General features: G+C 40.5%; 1 protein-coding gene across 2 annotated transcripts in view; it reads right to left on the bottom strand.

Moving 5' to 3' along the window:
• The window catches only part of Tnpo3 (transportin 3), a 75644-nt gene that overhangs the window by 3412 nt on the left and 52479 nt on the right, over positions 1–19753 (bottom strand). For both annotated transcript variants that reach the window (XM_032906827.1, XM_032906828.1), the window contains 5 exons: positions 19115–19231; positions 17267–17361; positions 15331–15487; positions 14961–15128; positions 7426–7538 (listed from right to left, as the gene is read on the bottom strand). In XM_032906827.1, coding sequence (XP_032762718.1) covers positions 7426–7538; positions 14961–15128; positions 15331–15487; positions 17267–17361; positions 19115–19231 — 650 coding nt within the window. The remainder of the gene's footprint in view (positions 1–7425; positions 7539–14960; positions 15129–15330; positions 15488–17266; positions 17362–19114; positions 19232–19753) is intronic.

The following is a 19753-nucleotide window of genomic DNA, read 5'->3' as shown; positions in this document are numbered from 1 at the left end:
ACCCCTTTTAATTGAGATCTTTCAATTAAACCTTGATGGACAAATACCTCTGTCTCTAACCTCTTTTTTGAGAGTAAGAAAAAGAGCACTGAAATTAAATTGTTGGACATGGTGGTGCATGCCTTTAGTCCCAATGCTTGTGAGGCAGAGACAGGAGGATCATTTGAGTTCCAGGATAGCCTTATCTACGTAGCGAGTCCTAGGCCAGTCATAGATGCACAGGGAGAGAGACCCTGTCTCAAAAAACCAAAACCAACCAACCAACCAACCAAACCCCCAAATAAGTAAGTAATACAAGAGAACTGTGGTGAATAGCGAAGTTAAGTGTTGTGGTTTGAGTAAGACTGGCCCCCTATAGGCTCATGTATTTGAATGCTTGGTCACCAGTGAGTGGAGCTGTTTGAAAGGATTAGAAAGATTAAGCACTGTGGCCTTGTTAAAGGAAGTATGACAGTGGTAATGGGCTTTGAGGTTTCAAAAGCCCATGCCAAGTCCAGCATGTTCGCCTCTCTCTGCTTATGGATCAAGATGTAGAACTCTTAGCTGATTCCCCAGCACCGTATTTGCTTACATGCTGCCATTATCCCTACCATGATGAAAATGAACTAACCTCTGAAACTGTAAGCAAGCCCACAATTAAATGCTTTCTTTTATAAGAATTGTCTTGGTCGTGGTGTCTTTTCACATCAATAGACTAGTGACTAAGACAGAAATTGGTACCAGGGAGTGCATTGTTGTGATAGGTATAACCTTCGTTGGAAGAATATGGAAAATTCTGGTGGGATGCTGTAAGCAGGGCTTAGTGGGCCATCATGGCAGGAACGTGGAAGGCAGTGGTGCTGAGAGCAATGTAGACTATGACTATGAAGGCTGGGCTCAAGAGGTTCAGAGCAGAGTATTAGTAAGTGGCCGAGAGACTGTTTTTCTGATATTTTGGTTAAGAATGTGTCTGTTTTCTGCCCTTGTCCAAAAAAGTCTGCCTGAGGTTAAATTGGGGAGTTTTGGATTATCAGCATTGGCAGAAGAGATTTCAAGACAGCTTAATACTGACTCTGTCATGTGGTGATTAGCAGTTACCCTTATGTAAATTTATGATGAAAAGGACCAAGCCAAGCAAGTAAAAATACAAAAGGTTCAGTTTGAGGAAAAAAGGAGCACTTGGGAAGTATAAAGGAGCTAAGTCCAATGCTCAAGAGATAAAAAGTTTAAAGAAAAACTGATGCTAAGTGGAATAAAGGAGTGGACAAGAGCCTACCCAGTTAAGCTTCCAACCTGGGAAAAGAAATTAAGAAAAGCTTTAGCATTGAAGGAAACCATCAACAGAAAGCTGATACAAGTGCATTTGAATCAGGGAGTCAATTTCTAGCCCTAGCTAACAGCAGAACTTGACAGCTTCAACCACCCGGATCTGGCTTTAGACTCAAGGATACAAGATGGGGTTGTGGAATCTCCCTTATCAGTTAAGAAAAACCATTGAGGCCAGGCATCTGTGAGGGGTGTCCCTTCACGAAACTGTGAAGGTGACGTGTGAATTGTGTTGGAGACCCCAAGATATTGGACATGTCAGAGTTAGATGATAACTGCGGAGCATGACTGCTAACAGGGTGTGGAATGAGGGGGGAGGGAGAGGAGGGAGGGATGGAGGGAAGAAGGAGGAGGCAGGGGGGAAGAGACCAACAAAGCTGAAAGGAACTGGAGATCTGAAGAGTGCTTTGACATCAGACATGCAGATGAAAAATTTGGAGTTTGTCCTGCTATTTTTCAGTCTTGCTTTGGTCCAGCATTTCCTCACTGTGCTCCTTTTCCTTTCCTCCCTTTTGGAATAGTAATGTATATTCTGTGCCCTTAAACGCTGGGAGTATGTGATCTGTCTTTTCATTTTGACTTTATGAAGGGTTACAATTAAGAGACTGCCATGGGTCTCAGAAGAGACTTTGGACTTGTAAGCAGTCTGTGAAAAGACTTGTCAAGAGACTGAAAGGCTATGGGGACTTTTGCATTATGATATGGTTATAGGCCCATGGGGGTCCACATGATAACGGGCCCTCTGAAACTGTAAGCAAGCCCAAAATTAAATGCTTTTCTTTATATGAGTTCACTGACTTGAACAGTGACTAAGACAGTAAGAGCAGCCAAGTCTCCAATTTAGCTCCACTCTGCCCCAATCCCTAACAGTAACTGGCCTATGTGGAAGAACTAATTCTGAACTCAGACATCCTCGGTGGGTAAACCCACAAAAAAGGATCAAAAGCTAAATGAAAAGATGAAACAAAAACAAAAGCCAAATAAAGTGAAAAGGAAAAGCTCCTTAAAACTTAGCACTATTTTATTATCTCTGTTCTTAACAGTATTGACCAGTCTTTGCTCTCTGTTTTTACTATTACTTTTCTAGGTTCCATTTTCTATATTCTAGTCCCATAATTCAAATCCTTACCCCAAAGAAGTTTATGTCAAGACTTATAATCTTAGGCACATGCTGAGAATTGACTCTTTTATCTGAAGTCTTGGTAGGCAATGACGACCTGAGCACCAAGATACTCCATCTGGTCTCTCTTTCCACTACCAACTCTCTCCATGTTTAGTACCATTTTTTAGCTTTGAGATGTCATGGTAGGCAGTCACACCAAGATGGAAAAGCTGGGAATAATGGCAGGATTTCTTCTAGTCTTGATTAACCTGAGCTAGTGATGGTTTACTAAGTTTTTGGGAAAAACTATATTTGAGGTTGATAAAGCTCAGCTTTCTTCAACTTGACCAACTAAGAAAGCTGGGGAATTAATTACTAACACCATTTGAAAAGCAGGCTGGAACTTGCTACAATGAAGCTGAACCAGTTCACCCTCCCTGCTAAGGTGGCAAACAAAACAGCATGTTGAGGCAAGAGTCAGAGGACCTTAAAACCAAAAGGGAGACTGAGTCATGCACAGGTTCAAGGGCACACACACTAGGGAATTACTAAGAGAAGGTGAGCAATCCCAAACCTCTTTTTAGCTCTACACACACACACACACACAATCGGTCACAGCCTGCTCTGGGAGCTGTAGAACTTGTTTGGCAATGAAGGTCAAGGCTACTTGGTTCAGTCCCCTTCTCACTGGGCGAGGATCAAGAACATGGTTATTCTCAATGTGACTCTACTGGGTACCTTTCCCTTCCCTTTTCTTGAAGAATAATGTTGCTTGTGACCTTGCTTTCAGATGTATCCATTACTCTATTCATTATATACAAGCCCCATCAAGAACAGTTGGGCCTGTGGAGACATATTCCAAAATGTGTGGGTGGCTTCTGTAAAGTTGGCAAGAGACATGCCCAAGCTAGTTTTGCAAATAGGCAATGGCATTCTGGCAGCTTCTTTTCCAAACAAAAAGGAGTTAAACTTCGTGGATCATCTATTATGTGTAGGAGCTTTGGGATACTATTTGGCATTTGTTAATAGCCTTATAAGGTAGTACTGATCCTATTTGCAAATGAATTAACTGAAATTAAAACAGCATAATGGCAAAATTTAAACTGACAGTCTCTGCAAGATTTCCCTTAGGCTTCCATTTGCTTCAAGGAAGTCAGGGTCAACAGATAGATTGTGGTTTCTGTTGACCAGCAAGATCTAGCAAAGGGGAACAGAAGCAGTGAGAAGCAATTTTCACCTGAGATTGCATGCAGGCAGGACCCCCCACCCCTATAAGAAGAGTCACTATGAAAGAAAATCATATCACTTCATAAGGTTACCCAGATCCATACATTCTCACCTGGGACAGGCAAACTCCCACTCTGGATAAATGTACCACAAAAGCCAGTTACCATGCTAATTTTCAGCCATCAATGTCAGTAGATACAAAGTTAAAATATCAGTTCTAGGGCATAACTTCTAGTCACTTAGTAAACCACAAAGTAACAGTGCTCTTTCCTTTTCTTCAATTTTTAGTTAAAGACAAAACCTTACATTATAGAATAGGCTGACCTGAAACTACCTATATAGCCCAGATTGGCCTTGAACTTAAATGATCCTCCTGCCTCAGCACCCCCACTTCCTTTTAAGCCCAAGTCTCATGTAGCTTAAGTTGGTCCTGAATTTCCTAGTGGGTGAGGATGCCTTAAATTTGTCACCTTTGTATTTTCATCTTCCCAGAGCTAGAATTACAGACATTAAGCCACCACACCCAGCTCAGAAGACTTAATATTGTTAAGGTTACCTTATCAATAACACCCAAAGAAGCCTACTGATTAAGTATAATAGTCATCAAACCTGCAACATTATTACAGACACACCAGAAAGATTTCCACAATTCATATGGGATCTCAAGAAACTCCAAGTACTCAAAAACAGTCTTTAAAAAGGACAACGAAATTGGAGGTCTCAAAATTGTGGATTTCAAAATTTATGATATTGCCACAGAAATCAAAATAGCATGACACTGACATAAAGCCAGATACGGATCAGTGAGATAGAGAGCCTAGAAGCAAATCCTCAAGTACACGGAAGTGTTTCCTAAGGAAGATGTCAAGACCATTAAAAGAGGAGGACCAGTCATTGGAATAAACATTGTAAAGAAAACTGAAGTTGCCAGGCAGTGGTGCATGCCTTGATCTCAGTCAGCATTTGAGAAGTGGGTCTCTGTGTGTTTGATGCCAGCCTGGTCTGCAGAGCAAGTTCCAGGACAGCCAGGGAACTCTGTCTTGAAAAACAAAAAACAAAACAAAACAAAACAAAACAAAACAAAAAAAACATTCCCTACCATTATATAAAATAAATAAGCTGAAGGAAGAAAGATAAATCTAATAATATAACTTCACAGAAAACATAGGGGGACTTTTTAATGTTTCTGGGTCTGGCAATTTTTGGGTAGGATAAAAACAAGTATCTTGGTCAGGATGCAGAAATTAAACTATGTTAAAATTAAAACTTGAAGAACATGTCGCAACAGGTCAGTGACAGAATACTTGCAAGACACATGTTAGATTGTAGGTTCTATCCTTAGCACTGCAAAAATTAAAAACAATGTGAATGTCTTCACTGAACACCAAAGGACACAATCGATAAAGTTAAAGTAATGGGAGAAGAGATCTATCTACACACCATGTATAGAGTAGGGAGTGTAGAGGCTACTACAGAAGCAATTCTACTAACCCACCAGCAAACAGCTGGGCACGATGCCTTCCACTGATAATCCCAGCACTACAGTGACCAAAGTGGGAGGGTCACCATGGGCAGTAGTCAGCCTGTGTTAAGACAGTAGGACCTTGTCTCAAAAAAATAAAAAATAACCACAAAAAAGGTTATGAGACTTAGAAAGTTTTTAAAGATACAGATATCCAATAAGCAAATGAAATACTAGCTCATACTAGGTTTAATTGCTCAAGTGGCTACTATCAAGAGCTGGAGACACAGAGAAACCCTGTCTCAAAACAATCAAACAAAAACAAAAACTAAGGACCCACAATAAAATATTTTGCTGGGTGGTGGTGGTGGCATATGCTTTTTAATCCCAGTACTTGGGAGGCTGAGGCAGGTAGACCTCGAGTTCCAGGCCAGTCTGGTCTACAGAGTTCTAGTACTGCTAGAGCTACACAGAAAAACCCTGTCTCGGTTTAAAAAAACAAACAAAAAACATTATTATTATTATTATTATTATTATTATTATTATTATTATTATTATTATTATTATTATTATTAGTGGTGGTGCTCAGAGACCAGAAGAACGTGCTGAATCCCTTTGGGCTATGGTTATAGTAAGTTTTAAACTGTCCAACATGAGTGCTAGAAAACTGAACTTGGGACCTTTGCAAAAGCAGCAAACACTCTCAACTAAGCAGCATTCTCTCTAGCCCCTAAACTCATTTTAAATTCATCCATCCATCCATCCATCCAGTTATTTATTTATTTATAGGTGTGTGTTGTGTGTGTACTATAGCAGATGTATTGTGATCAGAGGACAACTTCCTTGTAGTTAGTTCTCCCTTTCTACCTTGTAGGTCCTTGGTAAGTCAGACTGTGAAGCCCCAAGCAAGCCATTTGTGTTTTTTTTCGAAAGAGGCTCTCATTATGTAGCCCTGGCTGAACTATTCTACCTTGTAGAATAGGTTGGTCTTAAACTCACAGAAATCCTCCTGTTTCTGACTTATGAGTCCTGGGATTAAAGGTCTTTGTCACCACCCTGGGCTCATACTCCCATGTTTTAGGAGGTAAGTGTAACAACAGCATCCATGCTTATAGCAATGTTTTTTATACCAGCATCGTTCACAGTAGACAAGAGAAGCAACCTTAAATGTGCACGGACAGAAAAATAAATAAAACAGGCATATACATTCATAATGGCTGATGTTAACTGTCAACTTGACAGGCTCCAGAACCACCTGAGACAACTCTCTGGGCATGTGGATGCTTTTAAGCTGGGTTTACTGAAGTGGGAAAAACGTACCCTAAATGTGGCTGAACACAAAAGAAAACCAGATAAATACCAGCATTCAACTCTTTCTGCATCCTGACTGCAAGTGAAATATAACCCACCCAGACTCCTCAGGAGCCTACACCATAATTTTCTTTCCAGATCTGGAGCTACACTTATAATCTGTGAGCTGCCATGATGGAGCTAGGGTTTCAAGCTGCTCTAGAGGAGCAGTGAACAGTCTTCTAGATACTGAGCAGTCTGTCTCCCCAGCCTTGTCTTCTAGATACTGAGCAGTCTGTCTCCCCAGCCTTGGGAGGTATACACCGTGCTCTTACTCTGGCCCTTCCTGTCCATTCTGCTTCCTGGCCACCATAAGGTAAGCAACTTTGTTCTTCTATGTTCTTCCAACATGATGTTCCTTCCTCAACATGGACAAAAGTAAAATAAAAGCATATGTCTGCACCTTGCCTGGCTTGTACAATTTCTCATCTAGCACAGGGGTTTCGTTTTTAGTGACTATTTACTAGTGTAGACATATGATGAATTACTAACCCTTCCCTTTGGATGGAGAATTATTGTATTTCCAGGTTTTGTTCCCCTGACATTATCAACCTTGCCAAAACACTCACTCTTTGGCTTACACATCATTACACAACTGTGAGAATAGATGCCTCCTGTGTTTAACATTTAGTCAAAATTCTAAAGGTTCTACCTATTAAAGAAAGGTTAACAATTATAAAGTACAAAGGAAGTTACTGCCATGATGTTCTCTCTCTCTCTCTCTCTCTCCCTCCCTCCCCCCGTTCTCTCTTTCTCTGCCTCTATTCCCTTCCCAAGTCCCCAAATAAATACCATTTTATATTTTAAAAAGTCATTGCCTTGAATACTATGTAGAGACCACAAAGTGTGTGTGTGTGTGCGCGCACGTGCGGTGATGTCACCATCCATTGACATTCTATGCCAACTGATGGAATTCAAATCTAAGCAGATGTATTTTCTACATAACTACTTCCACTCACAAGGCCCCAGTATCACTCACCTCGTGACTTGCTTGTGGAAATCTGTAAGTTGTTTATGTGTCACTGTGACAGCTCCCACCGTTGTCTCCTTTGGCAAACCTTTCAAGGAATTCTCTAGCCACCGACAGAAAGTCTGCACAGAGAAATGAAATTCAGATTACTTACCTGACACCCTAAAGATACTGACCAACTCCAGACAGTTCCCTTTAGTTGTACTAAACAAGATTAACAAAACACTATCTTAGGTCTTCAACATCTGGGTTGATGAACTCTGCATATGCAGGACTAGCTTCTCTTCAGAGAGACAGAGGTCAGCCATATCTTGAAAATGAAGTCTCTTCTGGATGAGACTCTTGGTTTATTCCTAAAAAAAATTGTTGTGTGCCAGAAAACTCTTGAGCTTAAAGACCAAAACCAATTGAAAGTAAACATTTGGACACCAGAGAAAGCAAGGACAAAAGATACTGGTAAGAAAAATGCTGCTAGCATGTTCTAACTTTGAGAAGACAGGAAGAAGCTAAGAAAAGATCAAATCAAAGAAGAAAGAACTGAAAGAACACTTGTGGATGTTACAGACAAACCAGGCATAGTTGGAAATACTGATGAGTGTACCACAGTGTGTGGCTGATTTTATTTTATCGTAAGTGTATGTATGGGTGGGTATTTTGCCTACATACATGTCTGTGTAACACATGAGTGCAGTGTGCTCTTGGAGGTCAGAAAAGGGTGTCAGATCTCCTGGAACTAGTATTACAGATGAGTCACCATGTGGGTGTTAGGAATCAAACCCAAAACCCCTGGAAGAACAGCCAGGCTCTTAACTGCTGAGCCCATCTCTCCAGCCTACATTTTAAATAGTGGGGCCAAGCCAGGCAGAGACCCATGTGGTTAATCCCAGCACTTGGAAGACAGATGTAGGAGAAATGAGAATTTCTGGCAAGCTTGGGTTATATAGGAAATTCCAGACTAGCCTAGACTCTACAGTCAGATCTTGTCTTAAGAAAAATAAATTAAACATCAACAAAACATATATGCTGACACACACACACACACACACACACACACACACTCTTCTGACTGTCTCAGTGTCACAAATACTTACCTCACACTGTCTCTGTTTTTTTTTTTTTTTTTGAGACTTATTTCTTTAAAAGTGTTTTACCTCTCTTTAAACCAAAAAATTTGGGGGTTAAAAAAATGCTTTTTTTGAAAAAAAAACCCAAAAAAAAAAAAAAAAAAAAAAAAAGGAATTTGGAATTCAGCAGTCGAGTTTTTCCTTTACAAGTCTTCATAATGGTATCATGGCCTAAAAATGGAAAGGTTATCTATATACATAAAAGTGTGAAATCATTAAAAATGGTTAACTAAATTTGATTAAACCATGCATTTTAAAAGTTCCTTTAAACAATGATTACATTGGTAGTGATCGCACAGAAACACTTTTTCATCAACACACATACACACCCTTTATACTTGCACTGTTATGTTTTTGGGAAAAGAGTCATAAATGTGTGATTTCTGAGTCACTTGATATAGAAAGCATACATATAAAATGAATTAATATACATATAAAGGAGTTTAGACACCAGTTTTCTTGTAATATCTGCCTCTTAACCTATGCATTGAGCAAAAAACAATGGCAACTATAGGTACCATTATGTATTTTTATTATTTATTTATTGGTTCTGGAAGACAGTTCATTTTAAGTTCTATATATATTTTCCTAAATAGCTTACATACTAACATTAAAAATTATAAATCATATTTTTCAAAAATAATTTATAGGTTATAATACTGTCATTATGCTTAAAGTTCTGGCGTGGTCATGGCTCTGGTTAAAAGCACTTGCTCCGAGGAGTGCAGACATCCTGACGGCAGGACAGACTGCCACCTCTGCACACCTCGGCCCACTTCACTGGTCCAAGTGGAAACTGCACAGTGCCTCTGGACACAGGGATACAGGAACAGACAGCCGCCGGTACCCACGGTTCTGGTCTGTGTCCTGGACCGAATTGAACTGGCCAAACAGCTCCCTGCACCCAAATCCTGTAGGGGAGAGAGCTGGACCCTCAGAAGGGTAGACACTCCTGAGAGGGCACAGGAGAATACCCTCTGCCCACAGTTCAGACCCAAGAGAGAATCACATGGTGCCAACTGTGCCCACAAGGTGCAAGGACCCTTTGATTCCAGCCCGTGCCTAGAGCTGGAAGACCGTCTCCAGGAGGGCTGATACTTCTGAAATCAGAGCAACTGTTCTCAGGAAAGGCTGAAAGGAAACAGGAAAACAGTTCTACAGGAGTGCTGACACAGAAGCCTACAGTGCGGTCAAGTCACTCTCAGAACAGCAAGACAAGCAAACACCAGAGACATCCCAATGGCTGGAGGCAAGTGCAGGAACCTAAGCAACAGAGACCAAGACTACTTGAAATCATCTGAGCCCAGTTCTCCCACCAAAGAAAATACTGGATATTCAAACACACCAGAAAAGCAAGATTTAGATTTAAAATCACATTTTTTTTGATAATGATGGAGGGCTTTAAGAAAGACATAAAGAACTCCCTTAGAGAAATGCAGGAAAACAAAAGTAAACTAGTAGAAGCCCTTAGAGAGGAAACACAAAAATCCCTGAAAGAATTAAAGGAAACCACAACCAAATAGGTGAAGGAATTGAAAATGGAAATAGAAACAATAAAGAAAGCATAAAGGGAAACAACCCTGGATGTAGAAAACCAAAGGAAGAGACAAGGAGCCGTAGATACAAGCATCACCAATAGAATATAAGAAATAGAAGAGAGAATCTCAGGAGCAGAAGATTCCATAGAAATCATTGACACAACTATCAAAGATAATGTAAAACACAAAAAGCTCCTAGTCCAAAACATACAGCAAATCCAGGACAACGAGAAGATCAAACCTAAGGATAATAGATAGAAGAAAAGTGAAGACTCCCAACTTAAAGGGCCAATAAATGATATATTCAACAAAATTATAGAAGAAAACTTCCCTAACCTAAAGAAAGAGATGCCCATAAACATACAAGAAGCCTACAGAACTCCAAATAGATTGGACCAGAAGAGAAACTCCTCCCGTCACATAATAGTCAAAACACCAAATGCACAAAACAAAGAAAGAATATTAAAAGCAGTAAGGGAAAAAGGTCAAGTGACATATAAAGGAAGACCTATAAGAATTATACCAGACTTCTCACCAGAGACTATGAAAGCCAGAAGATCCTGGACTGATGTCATACAGACCCTAAGAGAACACAAATGCCACCCAAGTTACTGTATCCAGCAAAACTTTCAATTAACATAGATGGAGAAACCAAGATATCCCATAACAAAACCAAATTTACACAGTATCTTTCTTTCTACAAATCCAGCCCTACAAAGGAAAATAGATGGAAAACTCCAACACAAGAATAGAAACTACACCGTACAGAAAGCAAGAATATAATTTCCTTGCAATGAAACCAAAAGAGAGACAAACATAATTCTACCTCTAACAATGAAAATAACAGGAAGTGGCAATCACATTCCTTCCCAACATCAACGAACTCAATTCCCCAGTAAAAAGACATAGACTAACAGACTGGATATGTAAGAGGACCCAGCATTTTGCTCCATGCAGGAACACACCTCAGAGACAAAGGCAGACACTACCTCAGAGTAAATGGCTGGAAAACAACTTTCCAAGCAAATGGCCTGAAAAAACAAGCTGGAGTTGCCATTCTAATATCAAATAAAATTGACTTTCAACCAAAAGTCATTAAAAAAAGATAAGGAAGGACACTTCATATACACCCAAGGAAAAATCCACCAAAATGAATTCTCAATCCTAAATACCTATATTCCAAATGCAAGGAAACCTTACTAAACCTTACTAAGCACACATTGCACCTCACATGATAACAGTAGGAGATTTCAACACCCCACTCTCATCACTGGACAGATCATGGAAACAGAAATTAAACAGAGACATAGAGAAACTAACAGAAGTTATGAACCAAATGGATTTAACAGATATTTATAGAACATTCCATCCTAAAACAAAAGGATATACCTTCTTCTCAGCACCTCATGGAACCTTCTCCAAAATTGACCATATAATCAGTCACAAAACAGGCCTCAACAGATACAGGAAGATAGAAATGATCCCATGCATCCTATCAGATCACGACGCACTAAGACTAGTCCTCAATAACAACAATAATGACAGAAAGTCCACATATAAATGGAAGCTGAACAATGCTCTACTCAATAACAACTTGGTCAAGGAAGAAATAAAGAAAGAAATTAAAGACTTCTTAGAATTTAATGAAAATGAAGACACAACATCCCCAAACTTATGGGACACAATGAAAGCAGTACTAAGAGGAAAACTCATAGCTCTGAGTACCTGCAGAATGAAACAGGAGAGAGCATACGTCAGCAGCTTGACAGCACACCTAAAGGCTCTAGAACAAAAAGAAATAAATAAACCCAAGAAGAGTAGAGGGCAGGAAATAATCAAACTCAGAGCTGAAATCAACCGAGTAGAAACGAAAAGGACTATACGAAGATCAACAAAACCAGGAGCTGGTTCTTTGAGAAAATCAACAAGATAGATAAACCCTTAGCCAGACTAACCAGAGGTCACAGAGAGTTTCCAAATTAACAAAGTCAGAAATGAAAAGAGAGACATAACAACAGAATCTGAAGAAATTAAAAAAAAAATCATTAGATCCTACTACAAAAGCCTATATTCAACAAAATTGGAAAATCTGGAGGAAATGGACAATTTTCTAGACAGATACCAGGTACCAAAGTTAAATTAGGAACAAATAGGCTTCATCCCAGAGATGCAGGGATGGTTTAATATATGAAAATCCATCAATGTAATCCATTATATAAAGAAACTCAAAGATAAGAACCACATGATCATTTCATTAGATGCTGAGAAAGCATTTGACAAAATTCAACACTCCTTCATGATAAAAGTCCTGGAAAGATCAGGAATTCAAGGCCCATATCTAAACATAGTAAAAGCAATATACAGTAAACCAGTAGCTAACATCAAACTAAATGGAGAGAAACTTGAAGCAATCCCACTAAAATCAGGGAGTAGACAAGGCTGCCCACTCTCTCCCTACTTGTTCAATATAGTACTCGAAGTCCTAGCCAGAGCAAACAGGTAGTGAAAGGAGGTCAAAGGGATATAAATTGGAAGGGAAGAAATCAAAATATTACTATTTACAGATGATATGATAGTGTACGTAGGTGACCCCAAAAGTTCCACCAGAGAACTACTTAACCTGATAAACAACTCCCAGCAGATGCTGGCTAGGATGTGGAGAAAGAGGAACACTCCTCCATTGTTGGTGGGATTGCAAACTGGTACAACCACTCTGGAAATCAGTCTGGAGGTTCCTCAAAGAATTGGACATTACACTACCTGAGGACCCAACTATACCTCTCTTGGTCATATACCCAAAAGATGCTCCACCATACAACAAAGACACATGCTCCCCTATGTTCATAGCAGTCTTATTTATAATAGCCAGAAGCTGGAAAGAACCAGATGCCCTTCAACAGAGGAATGGATTAAAAAAATGTGGTACATCTACACAATGGAGTACTACTCAGCTATCAAAAACAATGACTTCATGAAATTCATGAACTTCGTGAACTAAAAAATATCATCCTGAGTGAGGTTACTCAATCACAGAAAAACATACTTGGTATGTACTCATTGATAAGTGGATATTAGCCAAAAAGTTCGAATTACCCAAGATGCAATCCACAGACCACAGGAAGCTCAAGAAGGAGGATGACCAAAATGCCGATACTCCCACTCCTTCTTAAAAGGGGAAAAAAAATATCCATAGGAGGGATATGGAAGCAAAGTTTAGAGCAGCAACTCAAGGAAAGGCCATTCAGAGCCTGACCCACATGTGGCCCATATATATACAGCCACCAAAACTAAATAAGATTGATGAAGCTAGAAAATGCATGCTGAAAGGGACCGGATATAGATCTCTCCTGAGAGAGACATCCAGAGCATGTCCAATACAGGTCAATGCTAGCAGCAAACCACTGACCTGAGAATAGGACCCCCTTGGGGGGAATTAGAAGAAGGATTGAAAGAGTTGAAGGAGCTTGCAACCCCATAAAAACAACAACGTCCACCAACCAGAGCTTCCAGGGACTAAACCACTACTGAAAGACTATACATGGACTGACCCAGGGTTCCAACTGCATATGTAGTAGAGAATAGCCTTGTTGGGGCACCAGGGGAAGGGGAAGCCCTTGGCCCTGCTGAGGTTGGACCCCCAGTTCAGGGGAATATGGGGGGGGCGATAAGGGGGATGTCCTGGGGAAAACCCGTATGGGGGAGGGGGAGGGAGAATGGAGGGAATGGGGGCTTATGGACAGGAAACCGGGAAGGGGAATAACGTTTGAAATGTAAGTAAAGAAATATAGCTAATAAAAAATTAAAAAACAAAAACAAAACAAAACAAAAAAACCCAAAAAACTATAAGAAGCAAACTTGTAGGCAACAGCTCTATATAAAAATGAAATCTCTTTTCCCAGCTGCCAGGAGGTAAGCTCAAGGTTTTGAAATTATTTCAATGAAAAAGAGATCTTTAAAACACAAAATAAACTGTAAATTCACTGCAAGCATCTGAAATAAACAAATGATTTGGCTTATCAAAAAAAAAAAAAAAAAAAAGCCTTGCTCCTCTTGCGAAGACTAAGGTGCGGTTCCCAGCCCCCACATGGCAGTCCAGTTCCAAGAGACTCGATGCCCTCCAGACTCCTGCAGGTCCTAGGCACATGTGTTGTTTACATACATGCAGGAATTCACATATACTCATACAATAAAAACACACTTAAACTGTTTATGTAATACACACAATAACATTTATGACTATGTGGCTAGTACTGAAATGACTTGAAGGAAGTCAAGGTCATCTGGTACCCATTGAGCATGAGGTTGAGATAACATTACTAGAAGATATTATAATATATTATAAAATCTCCAAGGCCAGGGGTATAGACAAGCATGTGTGAGCAGCTCCTCCACTTTTTAAATATTCAATTTTAAAAGGGACCTGCTCAAAATAGACCCAAAGGGGAAATCAATCCAGGTGTATATACTGTGTATTTACTTTTCATATTTGTATCCAATAATCTATAGTCCACTACAGATTCCAGAGTGATTGGACACTGAATAATCTGCAACTGTATATAACTAATGTGTAGGCATATACTCTCCCACAAATATACAGATTTCCCACAGACTAGGCACAAGTGAGCCCAAAGCTTGGTACTTACTCCTGGTAAGTTTACAATATAAACTTCATGGCAGTGACAAAACATACTTTCAAGAACCCCACGATGAATCACTGGCTTTCTATGGGTCCCTTTACTTTCAAATTGAGCTTAGCAATGCGCATAAATTAGGTTCCAAGAACATACACAGTACAGCTGGCTCAAACCTAGGGCTGATCTCAAGGAAGCAAAGCTGATTAGGCTTGGGACCTATAGAACAATACCTTATGAAAGAACCTTACCGGTCTGTCAACCTGCATGATCTCCCAGAGCACTTCAGCCACATCGGGTAGGGTGTAAGGGGGAAGGCAGAAGCAGCACGTGTGTAGCAACTGGCTTACAAGCTGCTGCCCAAGCTGGTCCATCACCTGTCCAATTAGTTCCTTCCGCACTTCAAAGTCTTCTTCATGCTGTGAGAAAACACAAATGCTGGGAACAAAGATGGCTTAACCCTCTGTTGTACAGCCTATAGGACTTAATAGATAAAAGGGGTCTACAAGTTAGTAACCTGATGATCAGGGACTGATCCCTTATGGAACAGGTCAACTAAAACAATCAAGAACACAGTGAGAGAGAAAATGCCACCAAGTAGGAAAGTATGTTTATACTCACATCATTTGCTACTCCTGTGTGGATGAGGTCTCGCAGGAACCTCATGACACTGGAATTGGCATCTCGGTGATCCAAGGTGGTAGACGCGATGGCCCACTGTAAGATCGGGATAACCACCTGGCTCCTCAGCAGGGTGACAGGGCTTCGCTGAATAAATCTGGTATAAGACAGTAACAACAAGATTAGACTACGAAAGCAGCCAAGAAACAGGACAAAAACCACTGGGGCTAGGAATTATAGGGAAAGAGGGTTAAAATAGAGTACTGAATACTTTTAATAATAATATAATGGTAACTAGTCAGTGGACCCTTCTGAAAACCAAGAATATACAACATCAAAAGTGAATCCCAATGTCCACCCTAGACTTTGATTTCAATAATACATACATGTTAGAGAATGAATTTTAATAAATGGGCCACTCTGGAGGAGAGAGAGAGAGAGAGAGAGAGAGAGAGAGAGAGAGAGAGAGAGTGTGTGTGTGTGTGTGTGTGTGTGTGTGTGTGTGTGTGTGTGTGTGTGTGTGTACAGGGGTTGTACATACCAGGACAACAAAACAAAGAGATAAACCATACTTTTCACTGAATTGTGCTGTGAACTCTTATTTATAAAAAGGTGTGAGGTGGGCAGTGAAATGGTTAATCTCAATTTCAACTCAATGAGATCTATAATCACCTGGGAGACAGGATTCTGGGCATTCCTGTGGGGGATTATCTTGATTAGGTTAACTGAAGTGGGAAGACCCACACACTGTGGGTGGCACCACTCTTTGGGTTGGGATCTTGGGCTGCATAAAAAGGAGAAAGTCAGCTAAGCACATGCATTCACTGCTCTCTGCTATTAGATGTGGATGCAAAGAGACCAGCTGTTTCAAGCTACTACTGCTGTAACTTTCCCACCATGACAGTCTATAACATCAAACTGTAACAAAATACACCCTTTCTTCCTTAACCTGCTTGCCAGCAGGAAAGTAATTAAGACAGAACAATTAAGACTGTCCAAGATGTGGACAGTGGTGCACATCTTTAATTCTAGCAGGCAGATCTCAGTCAGTCTGGTGTACATAGTGAACTTTTAGGCCAGTCAGGGACACCCAGGGAGACCCCATCTTTAAACAAACCAACCAACCAACAACAGCATCAACAAACCCAGCACTTACTGATTCTAAAATATGATTTTATATGAAGGATGAACAGCTCTCCAAGAAGTAATTAGAATGAAGTGAAATGAGAGAGAGCATCATGAGACAGTAACACTACTGGGAATTATCTGGGTGTGCTAGCTAGTTTATGTCAACTTGGCATAAGCTAGAGACATCAGAGGAGGGAGTCTCAACTCAGAAAATGCCTCCATAACATCAGGCTGTAGGTAAGCCTGTAAAACGTTTTCTAAATTAGTGACTGATGTGGGAAGGCCCAGCCTGTGGAAGATGGGGCCATTCCTTGCCTAATAGTCCTGGGTTCTATAAGAAAGCAGGCTGAGCAAGCCAGGGGACACCAGCCATTACACATTCCTCTACATCAGCTCCTGTCCTCACACTGTTTTTGTTAACGAACAGTTACATGGAACTGTGAGTGAAATAACCCTTTCCTCCCTAAGCTGCTTTTGGTCATGGTGTTTCATCACAGCAATAGTAACCCTAAGACATTAAGCACTACTTTTTATCTCATTTGATGGTGGGCTTTGAGCCCAGAGTCTCCAGTGAGACATTTATAGCCCACCTAAATACATTCTGATCTTGTGCATATTCTTTCTCCTCTGTTCCTACCCAATACCTCCATATTCTGCTGACAGACCAGCTCATGAAGAGATTATGAATCATTAATCTACTTTTCCCATTGACCTCATTTTATAAGGAAAAAAAAATAAAATGCCAGATGTCAAAGAGCGATAAGGGATAAGCAAATAGCATAAAGTCTTGTTCCTCAGAAGGACTTACCGGGTGGCTAACCTGAACAGGTCATCTACAGTGTCGGGGTGATTCTGGAGGCCATTCTGCTGTTCTAGGAGCTGAAAGGTGGGAATGCATAGCGCCTAAAATGGAACAGTAATTTAAAAACGCATTTATACATAAATGTCACAATATTCAGACTTGCCAAACATTATAGCAAATACAAAGAGTAGAAGAAAACACTCAGGAAATGACAAGATTGTAATGAGTAGATTAGCAAGGGAGAACCCTTGCCCGGTTCATAAAACAAGTTCTTGTGTTTTTTAAAAAAACAAAAACAAAATCAAAAAAGGGTTTACGAATCAGGGCCTGAAAGGAGACAACTCAGTGGGGAAGAGCTTTGCTATGCAAACATGAGGAACTGAGTTTGGGTCTCCACTGCCTGCATTGGTGGGCACAGACAAGCAGATCCTAGGAGCTTCCTAACCAGCCAGCCTTGTGGAAAAAGTGAGCTTCTGTTTCAGTGAGGGAGGGGCCCTGTCTCAAGGCAACAGGCACAGTTCTACCCTGATCTCTAAATGTGCGAGTGAGCGCACACACCTACACACAATGATATGTATGCCACACATACAACACACGGCATACACAGAACACACTTCAGAAAGAGATCAAAGTACAGATTTCAGTTGATTATAGCAATCAGACTGAGTCACTGATTGACCAGTGATTGTGCCCAGTCTCCCCCTTTAAGATCTGTTTATTTTAGAATATGGTACCACAGAGCTCCTGAACTGGAGTCACAGTATACCCAGGTTGGTCTCAAAAATCACAGTCATCCTCTTGGTTCAGCTTCCTGAATAAGATTACAGCTTTAAGCCATCATATTTGGATTTTTACAAGCTTGTTTGTGTGTACATGAATGTGGTGGTCAGATGCAACCTAAGTGTGGGTCTTCACCTCCACCTTGTTTGAGGTAGGGTCTCTTTTTCTGTTTGCATAGACCATCCTGGTCCAAGATCTTCAATTCCCACAGAGCCATTGAATGAGATCACAGATGCCTGCACTACTGCATCTGGCAAGAAACACAGATGTTTGCTACTGCTTTTATTACTTGGGATCTGAGAACTTGAATTCAAGTCCCTATGCCTTTGAGAAAAGATTCTGTTATGTAGCTCAGACTGGCTTCCAACTCACAAAATGCCTACAGTCATAAGACATCATACTTGGCACAGAAATTAGAAGTTAAAACTTTTTTCTTCCAAAGCATTTATGTGTATCGAGTGTTTTACCTGCATGTTATGCATGTACGCCCAGTGTCTTTAGAGGTCAGATCTATAGATGGCTGAAATCCATGTGGATGTTGGCAACCAAACTCAGGTCCTCTGAATGAACAGCAAGTGCTCTTACCCTTTGAGCCATCTCTTTAGCTCCGGCATTAGTAAAGACACGTTATACATGCACTAGATGTAGTCTAGTCACCAAACCTGATATCTGAGTTTGATCCTCTGACCTACATATGGAAAGAGAGAACCAATTCCCACAAGTTGTCTTCTGACTTCCACACTCTAAAATGGAATGTGTGCCTCACACCTCAACAGATGTAGGAAGAAATTAAAAGGCCAGGAACAGTGGTGTAATCCTAGTACTTAACAGGCAGAGGCAAGCAGATCTCTGCCAATTTGAGACCAGTCTGGTCTACAGAGTGAGTCCCAGGGCATACAATGAGACCCTGTCTAAAATAAATAAATAGAAAAAAAGAGAAACAATTACCAAGTGTCTATCTCCCTGATATTAGAAAATCAACATGCTATGGTTGTGACAGGAATAAAGAAGACACAACAAAGGCATCCATGTCCTAAAGGCCTGGCCTGTCCGTTCAGTCCAAGGACAACACACCTGGAGCATGTCTAATAATCCCTGCCGACAGCCTTCTTCCATGCCGTACTCATCCACAAGTATACTGCCAAGATACAGGAAACAGGAATGCTGATGTACATGGTACACATTCACCATCTGCAACAAGAAATCAACCAACTGAGTCCACGCCCCACCCTTTTCAAAGTATCTTCTCAAAGAATCTATCTCCAAGAAGAAATTCAGATGGGGCTTTTTTTTTTTTTTTAAAAGATTTATTTATTATATATAAGTACACTGTAGCTATCTTCAGATACACCAGAAGAGGGCATCTCTTTTCAGATGGTTGTGAGCCACCATGTGGTTGCTGGGAATTGAACTCATGACCTCTGGAAGAGCAGTCGGGTGCTCTTAACCGCTGAGCCATCTCTCCAGCCCGGCTTTTCTTTTAAAGGCAAAGTAGTACATTTTGTTGGCAACACACTGTGAAACACAAGGATTTATTTCTTAACTTTCAAGTTTTCTCTTTAAAGACTTCTTTCATGCCTTTGACTGGTTTCCGTCCAAAAACAATGCTGAAAGAAGTGTCAAATACTTCAGCTACAAGCAATTTCGGACATAGGGTAGTATTTCCAAAACCAAGTCTTACTGTCTAGGATAAAGGTCTGTGCCACGGTGCCC

The sequence above is a fragment of the Rattus rattus genome, chromosome 6 (genome assembly GCF_011064425.1).
Source record: "Rattus rattus isolate New Zealand chromosome 6, Rrattus_CSIRO_v1, whole genome shotgun sequence".
In the NCBI taxonomy this organism is placed as follows: Eukaryota; Metazoa; Chordata; class Mammalia; order Rodentia; family Muridae; genus Rattus; species Rattus rattus.
Note: the sequence above shows the minus strand (reverse complement) of the source record. Positions and strands in the feature narration are given on the sequence as shown.